General features: G+C 50.2%; 1 protein-coding gene across 5 annotated transcripts in view; it reads right to left on the bottom strand.

Moving 5' to 3' along the window:
* Positions 1-16,096, bottom strand: part of BCL2L1 (BCL2 like 1) — a 50,402-nt gene extending 34,306 nt beyond the window's left edge. Inside the window, exons 1-2 of one of the 5 annotated variants that reach the window (XM_055434999.2) lie at positions 15,964-16,096; positions 13,864-14,557 (exon numbers count right to left, since the gene is read on the bottom strand). In XM_055434999.2, the coding sequence (XP_055290974.1) occupies positions 13,864-14,427 (564 nt within the window). In that variant the 5' untranslated portion in view covers positions 14,428-14,557; positions 15,964-16,096. Of the gene's footprint in view, positions 1-13,863; positions 14,558-14,848; positions 15,200-15,963 lie in introns of those variants that run through there. The other 4 variants (XM_055435012.2, XM_088843880.1, XM_055434987.2 and 1 more) reach the window with 4 other exon arrangements.
* Between the last annotated feature and the right edge of the window lie 369 nt (positions 16,097-16,465).

The following is a 16,465-nucleotide window of genomic DNA, read 5'->3' as shown; positions in this document are numbered from 1 at the left end:
CCACCAACCTGGGGCCTCCTGCCTGCACCTGCTGCTGGACCCAGTCCCAGGGGACCCTGCCCCGAAGGGCCATTTCTCAGAGATTCCCTGGGGACTTCCTTGATACAGTAACCCCTAAGGTTCCATATGAATGTGGGTGTTGTGAGCAAAGGGAAATTTTTTCTCACTGAGTAGCAGACAGGGAGTGGGTAGAACAAGGGGTGGTTTGTTCTTGTTTTGAATCAGAGGTTAGTGTGGGGTGAGGCCCACTGGTGCCTCCCAGTTTTATATTTAAGCAGCACTGATCCTGGCCAGTCAGAGTTCCCACTCAGCAGTCTGGCCAAGGCGGGTGAGGACATCCAGGGGTGAGGAGTTAGTAGTCATTTCGCCTTCCCATTTGAGTATTACTCAGAGGTCTGGCCTTGCTGGGTAGTTAAGACTGCAGAAGGCAACCAATGGCTGAATCAATGAATGACCAAACTTCACTGTGAGAGGAAAAGGAAAGACCCTACATTTGGGGAGCTTTTACTCCATACCAGGTTCTGTGCCAGGGCACTTTACGTACACTGTCCATCATTATGAATATTCATCAACTTGGACACTAAACACTCAGCCTGGTAGTAGCTGATGGCAGTGAATGGGATGTGGTTTCCACCCTCAATACGCTCAGAGTACCGGCTTAATCTTTCTCCCAACAATCCTGTGAAATGATGATGAATTCCATTTTATAGATGTCCAAGCTTAGAGGAGTAAAGTAACTTGTCCAAATTCATGAAGTTAGATAAGCCAAACAGCCAGGATATTGCTTCCACCCAAAAAGTGCCTGGTGGTTGAATGAACGAATGAACGAATGAATGACAGTTATGGTCTGACCCCAGTCAAGGCAGGAGCAGCAACAAGACCACACATTCATAGCTCTCAAAGTGCTTGTTCACCTATCATCTCCTTGAGCCTCTTAGCTAGCATGAGAGCGAGCCAGGGTGGGTGTTATCTTTCTCTAGCAGATGAGGCAACAGGCTTACAACCACACAGCAAACAAGGAGTGAGGCCACCCTGGAAAATGCCAGAGTCCCCACAACACTGTTTAATCACTGAGACACAAGTCAGGCACCTACTATGTGCTAGGCATGCGCCTATGCTCTTTATTCAACTCAATAAGTCTTGCCTTAGTCAACAGATGCCTGTCTTCTATGTTTCAGGTTCTGTGGCAGGATCTAGGGACAGAGCAGTAAATAAAGCAGAAGAGGAGATCCCTGCCTTCCTGGAGATACTTGGCAAAGATAGAAGAAAATAAGCCCCATTACCAAATGCCCAGTCAGCAACACTGGCCAAACCCCCACAGTGTACAGCATGACTAGGGGCCCTTGTGGAGGAGATGAGGGACAAGGTTACCCCCACAGTGTACAGCATGACTAGGGGCCCTCATGGAGGATATGAACAAGGTTAGGAGCTGCAGTCCTCAGCTTCAGGAACCTTAAAATCTCCAAGCTCTTGGTTCAAAGGGTATCCACACACTCTGTTAGCCTAAAAGTTTGCTCCTGGAGAGTAGCTCTAATTGTGATCACAACTTCGTGATCACCTGTGATGGCAATCTGCTAGTAACAGCTGTAACAGTAGCTGTCATACTGAGAAACTACACGTGCTAGGCTCCATGCTAAGTGCTCCATGTATCTTATCACATATTTTCATGATCAAAAGAGGCTTTCAAGAAATACATTATTTTAGCCTTTTTATAGATGAAGAAACTAAGGCTGAGAGAGATTAAGTAATTTGTCCAAGGGTAACTAGCTACAGAGCAAGTAGGATGCAGCACTGGTTTGTCAAATTTTGGCTCTTAACAGGGATAGAATTTCTCCCAGGGAAACACTGAAGAGGCAAACATCAAGAATACTAAGAGCAGCTCCTTCCTAGAAGGGCTGGGGCCTCAAGAGCCCCCAACAGATTCCTCCTCACCCTCTTTTATCGGGTCTGAACATCAGCACGAGGAGGAAAGGTAAGGAGGCAACGGTTAGGTATGCTCAAGCTATCCCTAGGGCAACAAGAGTCTCTGCTGAACCTCCAGGGAAGAAGTCTGTGACCTTCATTTGCTACTCACTAACCCCTCAGAGAGAGACAGAAGCAGGGGTGGTGGGGAGGAAGGGGCAGGGGAGTCTTTTCCCTGGCTTGGGGAGGGGTGAGGCCCACCTGGGAAGAAGCCTGACTGGTTCTTTCCTCTCTTGGACAAGAAGTCTGCACACGTGATATGGTGCATCTTGTGCACATGGACACCCCTCAGGGGAAATGCCAGGGTACCTTTTGGACCCAAGAAGCCTCAGAGAGCAGAGACTGGCACAGCTCTGAACTGAAAGCTAAGCTAACAATTTCTAAGCATTGTAACTAGGTCATCAGGTTCCTGGAGAAGCCAGCTGTGACTGGGGGGTGGGGGATGGGAGGGAAATTTTGCAGCCTACCAAGATCCCTACTGCCCTTCAGGCCCCGCCCTCCCTGAAATCTGCACCTGCTCCCAAACTGACCCCTCCCCCCAGCTGGGCCCAGCTGTCAACGGCTCCCAATGCCCCACCCCTGCCTTCCAGGGGCTGGAACCACAGGGTCCTCTTGGACAGGAGGTACCTTATTGCTACCTGAGCCCTTTGGAAAGGAAGCTGTGGGGCAGGGAAGCAGTGGCCTCTCCTAGGGGGGATTTCTTATGCCACGAGGGCAGTAAGAAAGCTGGGCCCCTTTGGGCCTGCCCAGAGTACCTTCCTGGCATTGCTGCCACAGGTGGCAGAAGACAGGTGATGTTTACCCGGCTGAGACCAGAGTTGCCAAAAGGCTTCAATCAAGCCTTTGAATTTGCACCTGGCCCAAAATAACAACCAGCACTGCCTACCTGATCCACAGGTTGCAGGTGCCTCTGGCTTTTTTTCTCCCTGCAGCGCTGTCTGCTGAGCCCTGGTTGGCAAGGGATCCTCTACCAGTGATGACTAGGGACCTGGCTGCGGCACTCTGGTGCTGGGCCTCTCCCCAGCTGGCCCACCTCAACTGTCAACTATCCCGTCCCTCTGTCCACAGGCCCCCACCATCAGTCACCACTCCCTTCTCCCTGACCAGCTTTACAACAACCTAGACCCTCTTCTGCCGGTCTGTCCCCTCACTATCGCCCAAATGCTTCCTACACATTTCAGCCTTCAGCTCTGTCTGGACTGCTCTTACCTACCAAAGCTGCCCTTGCCACATTCTTTTCCCCTACTGTAAGTCTTCATGCTCCACATCTTCCTCGGAGGCAATAATGACGCCTAACTGAGCATACTGTATTCGGGCACTGTGCTAAGTGGGCTGGGTCACTCACTCCTCCAGAAAGTATTTGCTGAGTGGATCCCTTGTGCCAAGCATTATGAGAGATGCTGGAGATGAAGGAAACATGAGACAAAACTCCTGCACTCTGGGAGCTTAGGTTTTACAGGAGACAGACAGTAAGGAGGTAAACACAGGTGGCCTCTGGAGAGGTGATATTTGAGTTGAGACCTAAATGCTAAGACAGCCCTGATCAGATCTAGGGGAAGAGTGATTCAGGCAAGCCCAAGCAAAAAAGATCACCATTGCTACCTTCATTAAGGGATGACTACTACCTTTCATTTTAAGGATGAGGAAACTGAGGACTTGGGGTGAACTGCACAAAAGCCCTACTGCTGGGAAAGCTATCATTCAAGCCTCTAGTGAACCTTCTCCTTCCTGACACTTTCCACTGTTGGCACAGAAGAGGGTCTGAGCTGGCGGTGCAGCTGGCAAGGGAGAAGGTGCACAGGATGGTGCAGGCTGAGGGTGGCGGCCACTGGGCCGAGTCACCAACTGAGCAGCTGATTTGGAAGTGGGTTGGTTTGGCAAAGGTCCGGGTACCCGTGGGATGTGGCCAGCGGGTCTGTCCTCTTCCATTTCTGGAGTCTACACTACAGATTTGGCAGTTTGCCTGGAGCCGTTCACCCAGGGTTGTGAGTCTATTCCTACTGCTTTAAATGAGTTTGCTCCCTTAAGGACAGAGACATTTTTGTAGCCTGCTGCTAAGTCGCTTCAGTCGTGTCTGACTCTGTGCGACCCCATAGATGGCAGCCCACCAGGCTCCCCTGTCCCTGGGATTCTCCAGGCAAGAACACTGGAGTGGGTTGCCATTTCCTTCTCCAACGCATGAAAGTGAAAAGTGAAAGTCGTGTCCAACTCCTAGAGACCCCATGGACTGCAGCCTGCCAGGCTTCTCCATCCATGGGATTTTCCAGGCAAGAGTACTGCAGTGGGTTGCCATTGCCTTCTCCGTTTGTAGCCTAACCTGCTTCTAATAATAACAACCCTTCATGTTCATTGAGCAAATCCTGGCCAAGCCTGTGCCCAACCCCAGGCCCTGTGCCAGGTACTTGGGGTGAAATAAGCCAGTCTGGGCCTGCAAAGAAACAATGACGCTGTGGTTTGACGGTAGGCTTTAGTATCAGATACAGCTGAGTGCAAGACCCAGCTCTGCCTCTTACAAGGTGTGTCTCTTTGCACATGTTATAGAGCCTCTTGAAGCTCTGAATTCTCCATCTTCACGCCAAAGCAGTTGTGAGGACCAAAGAGGATGATTATGTCAGGGGCATAAACATAGCACCTGGCACAGAGCAAGCACTCAACACACAGCATCTGTCGTTATTACTAAGGAACACTTTTGCGTTTCACTTTCTCATTTGAGCCTTGCTTACTCTGCGGGGCTAGTACTATTCTCTCAGACGTGTGGATGAGGCTGGAAAGCTGATTCGCATAGTGCTGCACCACCAGCGAGAAATTAAGCTAAGCTTCAAATCTGAGTGCAGAGTTTTATCTAAGGTTTTGTAGAAAGTGATCAATACATCCTGTAACGAGCCTTGCCGGTGTGTCTGGGAGCTGAGGGAACGGTTGGGCGCTGGACACAGCCTGACTCAGATGGCAGAAGAACACCAGCATGGCCCAAGGTGTGGGGCATGGAAACAGATCATTGAGAAAGGGCACCCAGGCCCCCTCACTGCAGTACCCACAGCATCCCCAGCACTTAGCACAAATAAAGCATACACCAGTATTTGCTGATTTAACAAACGAAACAAAACTCAGGACAGCTCTGAGCAATGAATCCAGACTTACTAAAAGCAACATCGATAAGAGTACGTTAAAAGAATTCTAAGCCATTTACTGTGGGATAAGACCCCTGCCGTAGTATCCTCCCCGTAATGGGATTGAACATACCCACATCACTCAGCGCACTATGAAATGATGTGTATAAAGATGTAAATTATGAAGTGTTATCATGCACATAAAAACAATTATCACCATGCTACAGACCACTAAGGCAGTAAAGTGTCGTGAAGACACGCACCTCAGGTTTGAATCCCAGATCGTCCTGGAACTAGTCCGTGAGGCTCCAAGCATGCCACTTTTCTCTGAGACTCAGCCTTCTCAACTCTACTGTGAAGATGACACCACCTACCCTGCAGGGTTTTTAAGATGGTTTAGAGATAAAGAACACAGGCTTGGAGTAAGACAGACATGGCTTCAAATCTTAACTCTGCTTCTTACTAGCTGAGTCCCCCCAAATCTCATTGTCCAGTAATGCTGAGGTTGTTGGACAGTAACACAGAAATGAAGCTGGGGAAAGCCCTGCCACATACTAAGCACTGGATAAATGCCAACAACCATTCAGACACAGTCGGGGAAGGGGGTGCAGTGTAGTGTTGAAAAGGGGGAGCTTGGAAGTTACCCTCATAGGCTTTGTCAATTACTAACCGTGCTACCCTGCATAAGCTGCTTAACATCTCTGTACCTCAGTTGTCTCATTTGAAAAACAGGGATAATAATAGTAACAACTTCAGTATATTGTCTACGAATAGAATAAATTAATACATGTAAAGCATTGTGAACAATGCCTGGCATAGAATAAGCACTTGATAAATGTTAGGTGCTATTAACAGTAACATTAACAATAATATTAATCACCAAGTGGAATAAGAGGGAGGGACTGTATAATCCTGGGACACGGGCATCCTGTGGAAGGGTTCCAGGGAAGTCCCCGGGCAGCTGTTTGTAGGCAAGTTCTCAGCCTCTGGCAGAAAGACTCTTCTATGGAAAGGATATGAGGCTGAGGGCTCCTGAGCAAAAACCTCAGTCCTGCTGACCAGGAGGCCAGCCTCTGGGGAGGCCAGTCAGGCTCCTTGGAAGGACACAGTGTTCCCGGCCCCGCCTGACTCGGGGGAACAAAGGCACGTGTGTGTGGCCAGGGAGGAGGGAGGGGAATGTTTCCCTTTCAAGAGCGGAACAAAGGATCTGAGGCATAGTTGAGTGCGTTCCAATTCCCTCCCAGGCTAGCTCCCATTCCTCAGATGATTGTCCAACAAGGTTTTCAATCTTTTAGCTTCCTCCTGAAAGGTGACCGCAGGGAGGGGGTGGCAGGCTCCACTCGACCCTCTATCAATGGTCTCTTAGAGGTAGGATTTCTGCATGCCAAACCTCTGAGGAGTCCCAGGCCTGTGCAGGGGGTGGGGTGGGGACCCCTGAGGGTTAATGGATGACATAGGGCACCGCAAGTGACAGGTTTTATGTCCCTCTAGGGCAAGTCCAAGACTAAAACTGCTACTTAGTGTGGAGCCAGGAGAGAATCCAGGAGTTTGGACAACCCCCCTCGAAGGGTGGGTGGAAAGGTGTGACAGAACTCAGTGGAAATGCATCTTCTAAATCCGAAAGGGATGATCATGAGCTGGACAGAGAAGACAAGCGAAGGGTCAAAGGGGAGGGAACAAAGAAACTGACAAGAGGAAAGGGAGAGACGCGGGCAAAAAAGGAGTCTGTCCATGGGGAGAGCCTTCAGGAATATTACTTTCCAATTTCCACACTCTAGCCAGCAAGAATCCGGCTACAGGGCTGGGACAGGAAGCAGTCCATGGAAGTCACTGCAATGGCATTTCCTGAAGAGGGAGAAAAAAACTTCTAGTTCCGAGGGGAGCTCTGGAGTCTGACCAAAAAGCCCTGCAGCGTGGAGCCAGTCTTAAAGCTCTAGCTTGGCCTGAGTCTCATCGGGGTGAAACCATGTAGCAGAAGGTCCCAAAGGCAGTTTCTTTCTGCAAAAATACTATTTACAAAAATCAGTATGTAATAAATTGGAAGCCAGGTGATGTGATTGAAGGAACCCTAGGATGTGACTGCTTATACTAACCATCACTATGCAGAGCCATACTAGAGGAATCAACTCACAGAACCTTCAGAACAAGGCACCATTATCACAGCCATTTACAAGGTAAAAGACTTGCCCTAGGTCACACAGCACACAAGTGGTCAAATCTAGATCTGAAAGCCCAAACCCTGCATCTTCCTCCTGATGGGAAAGTCACTTCATCTTTCTCAGCCTGATCTCCCTCTGCTCACCTCCCAGGTTGTTGGTTATAAGCATCAAAAAAGGCAAGGTGGGGGGAATTACTGGCGGTCCAGTGGTTAGGACCCTGAGCTTCCCACTGCAGGGGCCATGGGTTTGATTCCTGGAAAGAGCCATCCTACAGCACAACTATCATGAAATATGCCACAATGGTGGAACCCACCACAAGGCCTAGGGCCATTGAGAAGCAGGATTCCTAGACTCAGCTTCAAACCTCCATCTTATAGATGGGAAACTGGGGCCTAGAAGTGATGTGGCCAAGGTGAGACAGTGAGCGGAGGCAGATTTGAGACTACAACTGGAATCCTAACAAAGACCAGCATTTGACCGACATGGCAAAGGAGCACTACAGAGCTCCTGGCAGGACAGGAACACTGCTGGGGCCTGCCTGCCTGCCCTAAGGATGTGCCAGAAGGTCACTGTGGAGTCCAAACAAGGGAGAACAGATACTACAGATTCTGTGAATAGGTCTCTGACACGACCTCTGTGCAAAGATGGTCAGAATTACGATACCAACTACTGCCAGACTCTATGCATCTCAGGCAGATCTCGTTAGGTCTTTGTGAAGCAGGTAATACCTGCCCTAAGGTTCAGAGAGTTCAAGAAGCTTGCCCTAGGTCACAGAGCTAGACACAGGTGATCTGGGACCTCAATCCAGACATGGTACAATTATTCAGAAGCAAGAGTGCTAGAGGGAAGGACCATTCAGGATACCACATTTGAAGAGACTATCTCCAAAGAACATCTAGCATACTTAAACCTGATTGTATGATTGCTAAGCTAAGTGGTTAAAAAATGTGGCTTTCAAAAAGGTGGTTGGACCCATCAATACGCCATGTGAGTCTGGTCTTATTCCTTAGTCCCTTTTCACGATTTCCACCTCTATCTCCTTATTCAAGCCACTCTTCTTTCTCACTTGACTGCCGCGCCAGCCTCTTCACTGGGCTCCCCTGTGGAATTCAGAACTCGTGGAACTCATCCCTGCTCCTGATCTTTTCCTGGTCTCTCATTCAACCAAAGTCAAGTCCTCATCATGGCCTGTAATACGATATGAGATTGGGCCCCTGGCTACTCTGCCCCCTCAATCCCACCCACTCTCCCCTCTGACCACTCTCTCTCTTGCTGTATCTTCTCCAGCTGCACTGGCTTTCTCTTTCATCCCTGAGCCTGGCCAGCACACTCCCTTCTGAGTCCATCCCTCTGCTTATAACACACTCTCTAAAGGTACCCACATCAACCACCAACTTACCTTCTTCAAGTCTTGCTCAAATATTACCTTTCAGTGATGCCTTCCCGAGGCACTCTTTTAAAACTGCAGCCTTATCTCCTTTGCGAGTCATGCCTTGTACCTCAATATACTTTATTTTTCTTCATAGCACTTAGTCTCAACTGATATATGTTACGTATGTATATAACTGGGGCTTCCCAGGTGGCTGAGAAGTAAAGAATCTGCCTGCCAATGCAGGGGATCTGGGTTGGATCTCTGGGTTGGGAAGACACGCTGGAGAAGGAAATGGCAACCCTCTCCAATATTCTTGCCTGGGAAATCCCATTGACAGAGGAGCCTGGAGGGTTACAGTACATGGAGTTGCAAAGAGTTGGACACAGCTTAGAGACTAAACAACAACAATTACATGTTGTCTGTTTCTCCCCATTAGAATATGAGCTCGCGACATAGAAACATAATTTTATTTAATGCTGTACCACTAGTGCCTAGGACAGCCTGACACACAACAGGAGCTCAATTAATACTATCTGAATCAATGCATGAATAATTAGATAAAGGGCAATTCCCATTACTATTATTCTGGTTTGATAAGTGTCTGTTTCTTCAGAAATTTAGTGGGCCTCTCTTTCATTACATACCTGCTATGCCTAAGGCCTCTGCTCAATGCCAATTAAACAAGTATTGACAAGACATGGACTCTACTCTCAGGAAATGCCTAAACCTGATAGAGGTATGGTAGTGTTAGAAATGTCTTTATACTAATTTAAACTCTATCAATGTGATTTACCTAACCAAGTTCTCCTGTACTATACTAATAAAAAAGGCTTAGCCCCTCTTCCTGCAGATACTTGAAACCAGTGATCATGGTCTCCTGGGTCTTCTTGTCCCCAGGCTAAACAAAAAACCCATTGGGACTGTCTGACTCAGATCTACCAACAGGGAACAGGGAAGACAGACTGTCGGCCAGGGAGACAGAAGAGAAGCGGATCCAGGAGCAGACTGACTCCTTCAAAGAAAAGAGAGGGAGTCCTTGGGGAGGACTCCACAGAATTAGGTTGGAGGTTGGGGGTGGGGACAGAGCCCTGCTAATTAAGGCAGTAGGAGATTATGTTTCCGTAGAAGAGCAGCTCACTGGGAATTACCCCTAAATCTATCCACGGTAAACCCAGACAAAATCATGGCTGCTGAAAGAAAGCCCTGTGATGGAAGGCTGAGGGCACCGGAAAAAACCAGGAAGGATGCTCAAGCCTCTAGCCACCGGACAGATACCTGCTGGGGAAGGGACAACTAACAACTGCACCTTCCGGTAGCCCACACAAAAACCAAGAAAACCCTGAAGGTTCCTGAAAAAAACCTGGGGTGATTTTCCACCAGAAGCTGAAGGGCTCTGTGGGGCTACTGCGGAAATCAATCCTAGGAAGCCTGGAAAACACTGTGATGGTGATGGAGTTTTAAGGGCAACTTCAAATGTACCTCCAGAAGAAGCGGGTGTTTTGAGGGGTAGCCCCTGAGACACTTCTACCTCACTTTGGGACCTGAATGAGATTACTAAAAATTTCCACGTTTGGGGTTTCTAATGGGGTTTCCCCAAGAAAACCGCAGAATTGCCAACAGCTGCTGAGATCTGCAATGGTTGCTGAGGTGCTTCAGCAGAGCATACATCAGTGCCAATGAAGCCAGAACAGTCAAGAAGAAACCTACAGAAACTAGAAGACCACAGAGCCATGCAGCCTGGGGAAAGGCCAAATGATGTTTTCTTCCCCCACCCCCCAAAAACTGTTCACCAATGGTGTTTCCATCAAGCTAAGGGGTTTCCCAGGGACAGTGATCCCAAAATGGCCCGGCCCACCTGGGTCCTACCACCGAACTGTCCACATTCCCACTGGAAAGCCCCAGAAACACTCAGTCTCTACTATTCTGCTTGAGTATCTCAAGGGCTGGCTTTGTGTCTCGAGAAACTCTGGGGGCAAAGTTCAGTTTTTGGAGGCAGGTAGCCCGCTCATTAAAAGAAGTGCCTCCACCATACAATTAAGGCCCAGGAGAGCCTTTGTTCTACATCATTTACTAGAGTCAAGCTATGGCAGGTGGCTATCATTAGTTCATTTTACAGGTGGGAGAGATGAATGGACAAGAGAGACAAACAGGTTCAGCATCTTGCCAGGGGACTCTAGGTAGGCAGTGGTGTGGCTATACAGATGAGGAATTCCAGTCCTTGGGGCGTCACCCACAACTAAGTAGACATACCTGGAGCAGGCCATCTTCTCCCTTTATGCACACAATTCTTACCTACCGGGAGGGCCAGAGAAGGTTTTAACAAAAAATTAACAAGAAGCCCACTCTCACTAGGCAAAATCCTGATACTGACTTGAGTTTTACCAGTGACAGAATCTAGAAGCTACATACATGCTCTTCTGGAAGCCTGTTACTGCCAACACAGGTGCTGTTCTTCCTGCAGTTCCTGAACAAGGCCAGCATCACAGACTCAAGTGAACACCTCCACAGGCATGTTTTGCTTGGCCCAACAGTGTCTCTGGCTCACGTTATTACTCCAAAGACAATGTGATATGGAGGGGAAGAGATTATAGGCTTTGGAATCAGGCCCACCTGGGGTAAATTCTCACTCAGTCACTTAACTGGCTGAGGAATACCGGGGGCCAGTCATTTAAGCTACCAGGAGCTTCACATATAAACTGAGAATAAACCTACCTACCTTAGAAAGTTATCGTGTGGAGTATATGAAATAGCATGTCATTTCCATGAGAGAAAAGTACCATATCTGGCTTATAGCCAATACCTAGCACATGCCTGCCTCACAGAAGATGCTCAGTGAATTTTGGCTGCATAAGTAAAAGACCTAATACAATGCCTCATGCATAAGATATACTCTGTAAAAGCACATTTCCTTTTCCTTTCCTGCAAGGATGCTAAATTTAGAGCATATCCCAGAGTGGAATGGTCCATAATTCTTACATTCATGGATCCCCCAGGCACAGCCTCCAGGAAGGTTATGAGATGCCACTGCGGTAGCCAGTGTGCAGCTCAAATAGAATGGTCCCTGAGAGGAAGTGGGCGGGTACCTTCTACCCAAAGGATCCCAATGTCACATGTTCTCTATCTCCTGGCCTTGGGAAGAACACGTGCCCAGAAATGGTTCTGACATAACTGGCTCTTCTGCACACATCCCCTCTGTCCACCAAGAGGAAGTAACATATGGTATGCTGTCCAACGGGCTCTGATAACTCTTGGGCAAAGAGACAGCAGAAGATGGAATGTCAATCCAGTGGTGATCTAATGATCTTGCCCAGTGTTGCTGTGTCGAAGACCTCTTTCTGCATGCAACACTGGGTGACTAACAACTGTCTGGTCCAGGTGGCCCTCTTAGACACTGGCTGGCAGGCCAGGAACCTCTCCCACGTTGCCTTTTGTTAACAGTTGGCCACAACCCACATGGTATTAGGACCACCAGCCAGAGAATAACGTGAGGGGCAAATGGCCCAAGTCTCTACTTAGGTCTCAGAGGGTGTGTCAGAAATGCTGGAATCCTGTCCCTCCTGTAGTAAGTTAAACAAATATTTGCCCCTAAAGAAAATCAAAGCAGGAGGGAATAAGAGAGGTCATCACACAAACCAACAGGAACTATTTAATCATTTATTCCCCTAGGGAGTTCATTTACTGAAAGGCTTTCAAGTCCGGTCAGTCATAGCCAAAGAAAGCCCTCCACCTTTACCTTCCCAGCCCCACCCCAGTCATCTGACCTCTACTCTGATTTTTACAAGAACTGGCAGTGGGAAGAGTTGATGAAGTTGCAAAGAAATGGGAAATAAGACAGGGGGTGGTGTACCTGGAGGTCCCTTGCTCAGTGGTAAACTGAAGTGGCTGCCACACCCTAGGCCCAGCCTCTGGATAATTGCATTCTTAACATTCCTAAGTCCATGGTGCGTGGCCCTTTCCACCTCAGCTCCTTCAATAGATGACTTATTTTCCACAGCCTGCTCAATTTTCTGAAGGACAGAATGAATACCTCTCATAAGCCCTACACCTCCCGGAGGCAGGAGATAATCGAGGAGATATGACTGAGTTCACTGCAAAAGAGCAAAAGCTGCTGACAGTGACCACAGGTAAAGAATCCCTCCACACCAGCTCATTCTGACTTGGTGATATCAGGGCAAGGGAATTCTCTTCCTTGGCAAAGGAATGAGGCACGACTCGGGTTCAGAAAGTGTACCTGGATCTGACAATAACTACTAGAGCAAACTTCCTGTCACTGCTCACATCAGCTCCAAGATTTACAAGGACTGCAAGGCAAGAGGGTTGGCCACATTTTTTTAGTGGAAGAACCTGAGGCTCAAGGTAAACTGGCCTGTCCAAGGTCACACACCTAGTTAAGTGACAGGGCTGGGACTCACACCTGTGTCAGTTTGTTTCTGAAGTCTGTCACTGAATCTCAATGTCCCAAGGAGCCCCAAAGACCAGGTTCTTGCACTGCCAGCAAACAGTGCTCAGTGAAGAGGCCCCAGGGCCGTGGCAGAAAAGTGACAAGCATAACAGCTGGAGCTCCCCAACCAACCCAGGCAGTGAGGTGCAAAGTCCCTGGGTTTATGCGTGACACAGCAAGCGCTCCGCAAACTGGCCAACCACACAGAAAAGTTGCATACTTTAGAGCCAATAAACATGGGGCACAGCACAAATACAACTGGCCCACTGGCACAGCTTACAACCTAAAATCAGAAAATCCTCAGCCATCCAAGTCAGAGGGATGCAAAGCCAGGCCATGCAAATTCCGAAATAAAGGGAACTTGATTTGGAGGAGGGAAGCCCAGGACAGGATTGACATCTCAAGGGAGTAAGACTGAAGGGGCTGGTGGGTCACTGATATTCACTATCTTCTCCAGGCATTCCACTCATCACCCCTTAACGTCGCGAGCCATTATGTCAGGGTGAGGGGTAACCTGTTACCTTTGCATTCTCAAAGGCTTGGGGCCAAATGAACACACAGTCTACGTTATCTTCTGCAGAGAAACTGGAACACAAGTATGACAGAGTAGGGTCACGAGGAAGACCAGAATGAAGATGTCTGGTCCTCACAGAACTAGGTCATCTGTATTTCAGAATAGTTAACCTCTGTGATACAATGAGACCAGTTATGTCTCCTTAACAAACAGTAATAATCACTCAGCACAACAGACACAGGGGAAAGGTTGTTGGGGATTTGACCAGAAGCCAAGGAAAAGGAATATACAAGGGGCGTGGTTCTTACCCAGCCGCCGTTCTCCTGGATCCAAGGCTCTAGGTGGTCATTCAGGTAAGTGGCCATCCAAGTTGCGATCCGACTCACCAATACCTGCATCTCCTTGTCTACGCTTTCCACGCACAGTGCCCCACCGAAGGAGAAAAAGGCCACAATGCGACCCCAGTTCACCCCGTCCCGGAAGAGTTCATTCACTACCTGTTCAAAGCTCTGATATGCTGTCCCTGGGGTGATGTGGAGCTGGGACGTCAGGTCGCTGAATGCCCGTCGGTACCTCAGTTCAAACTCATCACCTGCCTCCCTCAGGGCTTGCTTCACCGCTGCCATGGGGATCACTTCCCGGGCATCCAAGCTTCTGCTGTGGCCAGTGGCTCCATTCACCGCAGGGCTATCCGCCAGGTGCCAGGATGGGTTGCCATTGATGGCACTGGGGGTTTCCATATCTGATTCTGTCCCTTCTGGGGCCTCAGTTCTGTTTTCTTCCACATCACTAAACTGACTCCAGCTGTATCCTTTCTGGGAAAGCTTGTAAGAGAGAAAGTCAACCACCAGCTCCCGGTTGCTCTGAGACATTTTTATAATAAGGATGGGCTCCACCAGTCCATTGTCCAAAACACCTGCTCACTCACTGGGTCTGGTCTCTGCTTAGTGGGTCTCTTCGAAGATCCAAAGCCAAGACAAGGTTCTGAAGGGAGAGAAAGAGCTTCAGGGGAAAAAAAAAATGAATATGCAAGCCATTTACCTACAACATCCCATTCCCCACTCCAGGTACCCGAACTGGGTTCTTTGACGCTCTTATGAAGATCTGGGTCTAGCTTCCCAGGTACTTCAATGAAGTCAAATTGAAAGCACTAGTGGGCTCTGAATCATCACACCGGCCTTTTTCTTCCTCCCCTTTTATCCCAGCCACCCCCCTTTTCTCTGAAATGTCTTCCTCGAAAAGTCACCCCTATGGGCAGTCTGCCCCCCACCCCCATACCCCCTCACCACCTACATTCAAATCCGTCTCAGGCGACGGCAGGCAGGTGCAGCCCCCGGAAGATCTTTTGTATCATAGGTGGGAGAGGAGGTGGCAACGGGGATGCCGGTAAGTCAACCGGCCTCGCGGCGGCGGCTGGCAAAAAAAGCAGCTCCGGCTGGAAGGATCATGCGACCCGGCGGACTGAGAGCTCAGGAGGCGACACAGGAATTACGAAGCTCAAGAACCGGCCCCCTCGCTTGCTTCCTCCTCCATCGCCCCGATCGAGGGCGGCCGCTCAGCAGCCGCGGCCTCCTGCCACCCGGGAGCCCAGCCCCCTCGCTCTTGCACGCCCCTTGGCTCTCCGCCTCCTACTGGGAGCTAGGAGAACTCTCTCGGAGGTGGCTGGTGTGAGGTTTAGTTTTTGTTTTTTTCTATTTCAGTATCAGCCCTGGGTGAGGCTTCCGAAGAAACCCTGAAGGGACTTCTCGATGGGGCTCAAGGTTTCGATGAGAAACAGAGGGAGGGGAACACTGCTTTGGATCTGCGGTCTGAGTTTGGAAAGGCCATCCCCGGGCCTTTCTGGGAGGTTGAAAGCCGGAGACCCCCCAGAAACGCCGCTGGCTTTCTTTGAATTCCCCAAAGGCCCTGGTCGTGGCGGTGGCGGTGGGGGATTGCCGGGTCCTCCATTCCCCTCACGGACACAATGGCCGCCGGCGCCCTGCACAAAGACCCGGCGAGGGTGAGGCGCCGAGCCTCTCCACGGGTCAGAGACAAGGGACGAGGCCTGCTCGAGACCCCCCACAGCTGAGACTACGTTTTCCTGGGGACAGGCCCAGGCCGGCTTCTTGGCACCCCCGGGAGGGCTTAGGGGCCCGGGGTTGCACCTCTCCAGAGCCCGGGGTGGGTGGGCTGCGGCCTCGCGGCTTCCTCCGCGCGCTAGGCCGGGTACCCGCCTGGCCACCGCCCCGTTGCTAGGCAACCGCTCTCCCTCAGGGGCGCCCCCTAGACCTTTCTGGGAGGTGGGATCTCGCCCCCGGCGGCCCGCCCCGGCGTAACCAATCAATGAGCCCAGGTAGCACGGAAGCAGAACGGCGAGGGCTCCCATTGGGCGCAGCGCCTGCCACGCACGGGAGAGGCGGCGCTCTCACCTGCGAGCCCCGCGAGCCGTGGGGGGCCACATACCCCCTTCATCGGCCAGGTCGTTTCCGGACGCGAGTGCTCTTCGCGGCCAAGTTCCGCGCCGCGGACCGGGGCCGGCCTACCTGGCTGACGGCTCGCGCTCTCTCTTCCGAACGAACCGGCCTCAGTTTCCCTGAAGAGACCGGGGGAACTTGCAAGCTCAGTCACTTCCGGTGCCGCGGCAGCGCGCGCGAGCCCGAGACGCAGAGGGAGTGCGCGCCTGGAGGACTGGCGTCAAGAACTGGGCAAGAGCGCCCCCTGGCGGTAGATCTGAGGATTCCGGACACACAAGGGAAAAAACGTTTACGTTCATATTGCCATTCATTCCTTTGGTCAGTTTAGTCCACCGATCAGTTTGTATATCGAAAAAGCGTTGCCTTGTGGCTAAGAACCTTGTGTTTGGGATTCTAGTCTTGCCGATTTGGCAAGTTACTCAACTGCTGCGCGCCTCAGTTATCCTTAACTCTAAAA

Source organism: Moschus berezovskii, chromosome 15, assembly GCF_049115385.1.
Source record: "Moschus berezovskii isolate FMDL1 chromosome 15, NW_MosBer_1.0, whole genome shotgun sequence".
NCBI classification, from domain to species: Eukaryota; Metazoa; Chordata; class Mammalia; order Artiodactyla; family Moschidae; genus Moschus; species Moschus berezovskii.
The sequence above is the reverse complement of the archived record's forward strand: the minus strand, read 5'-3'. Positions and strand labels throughout refer to the sequence as shown.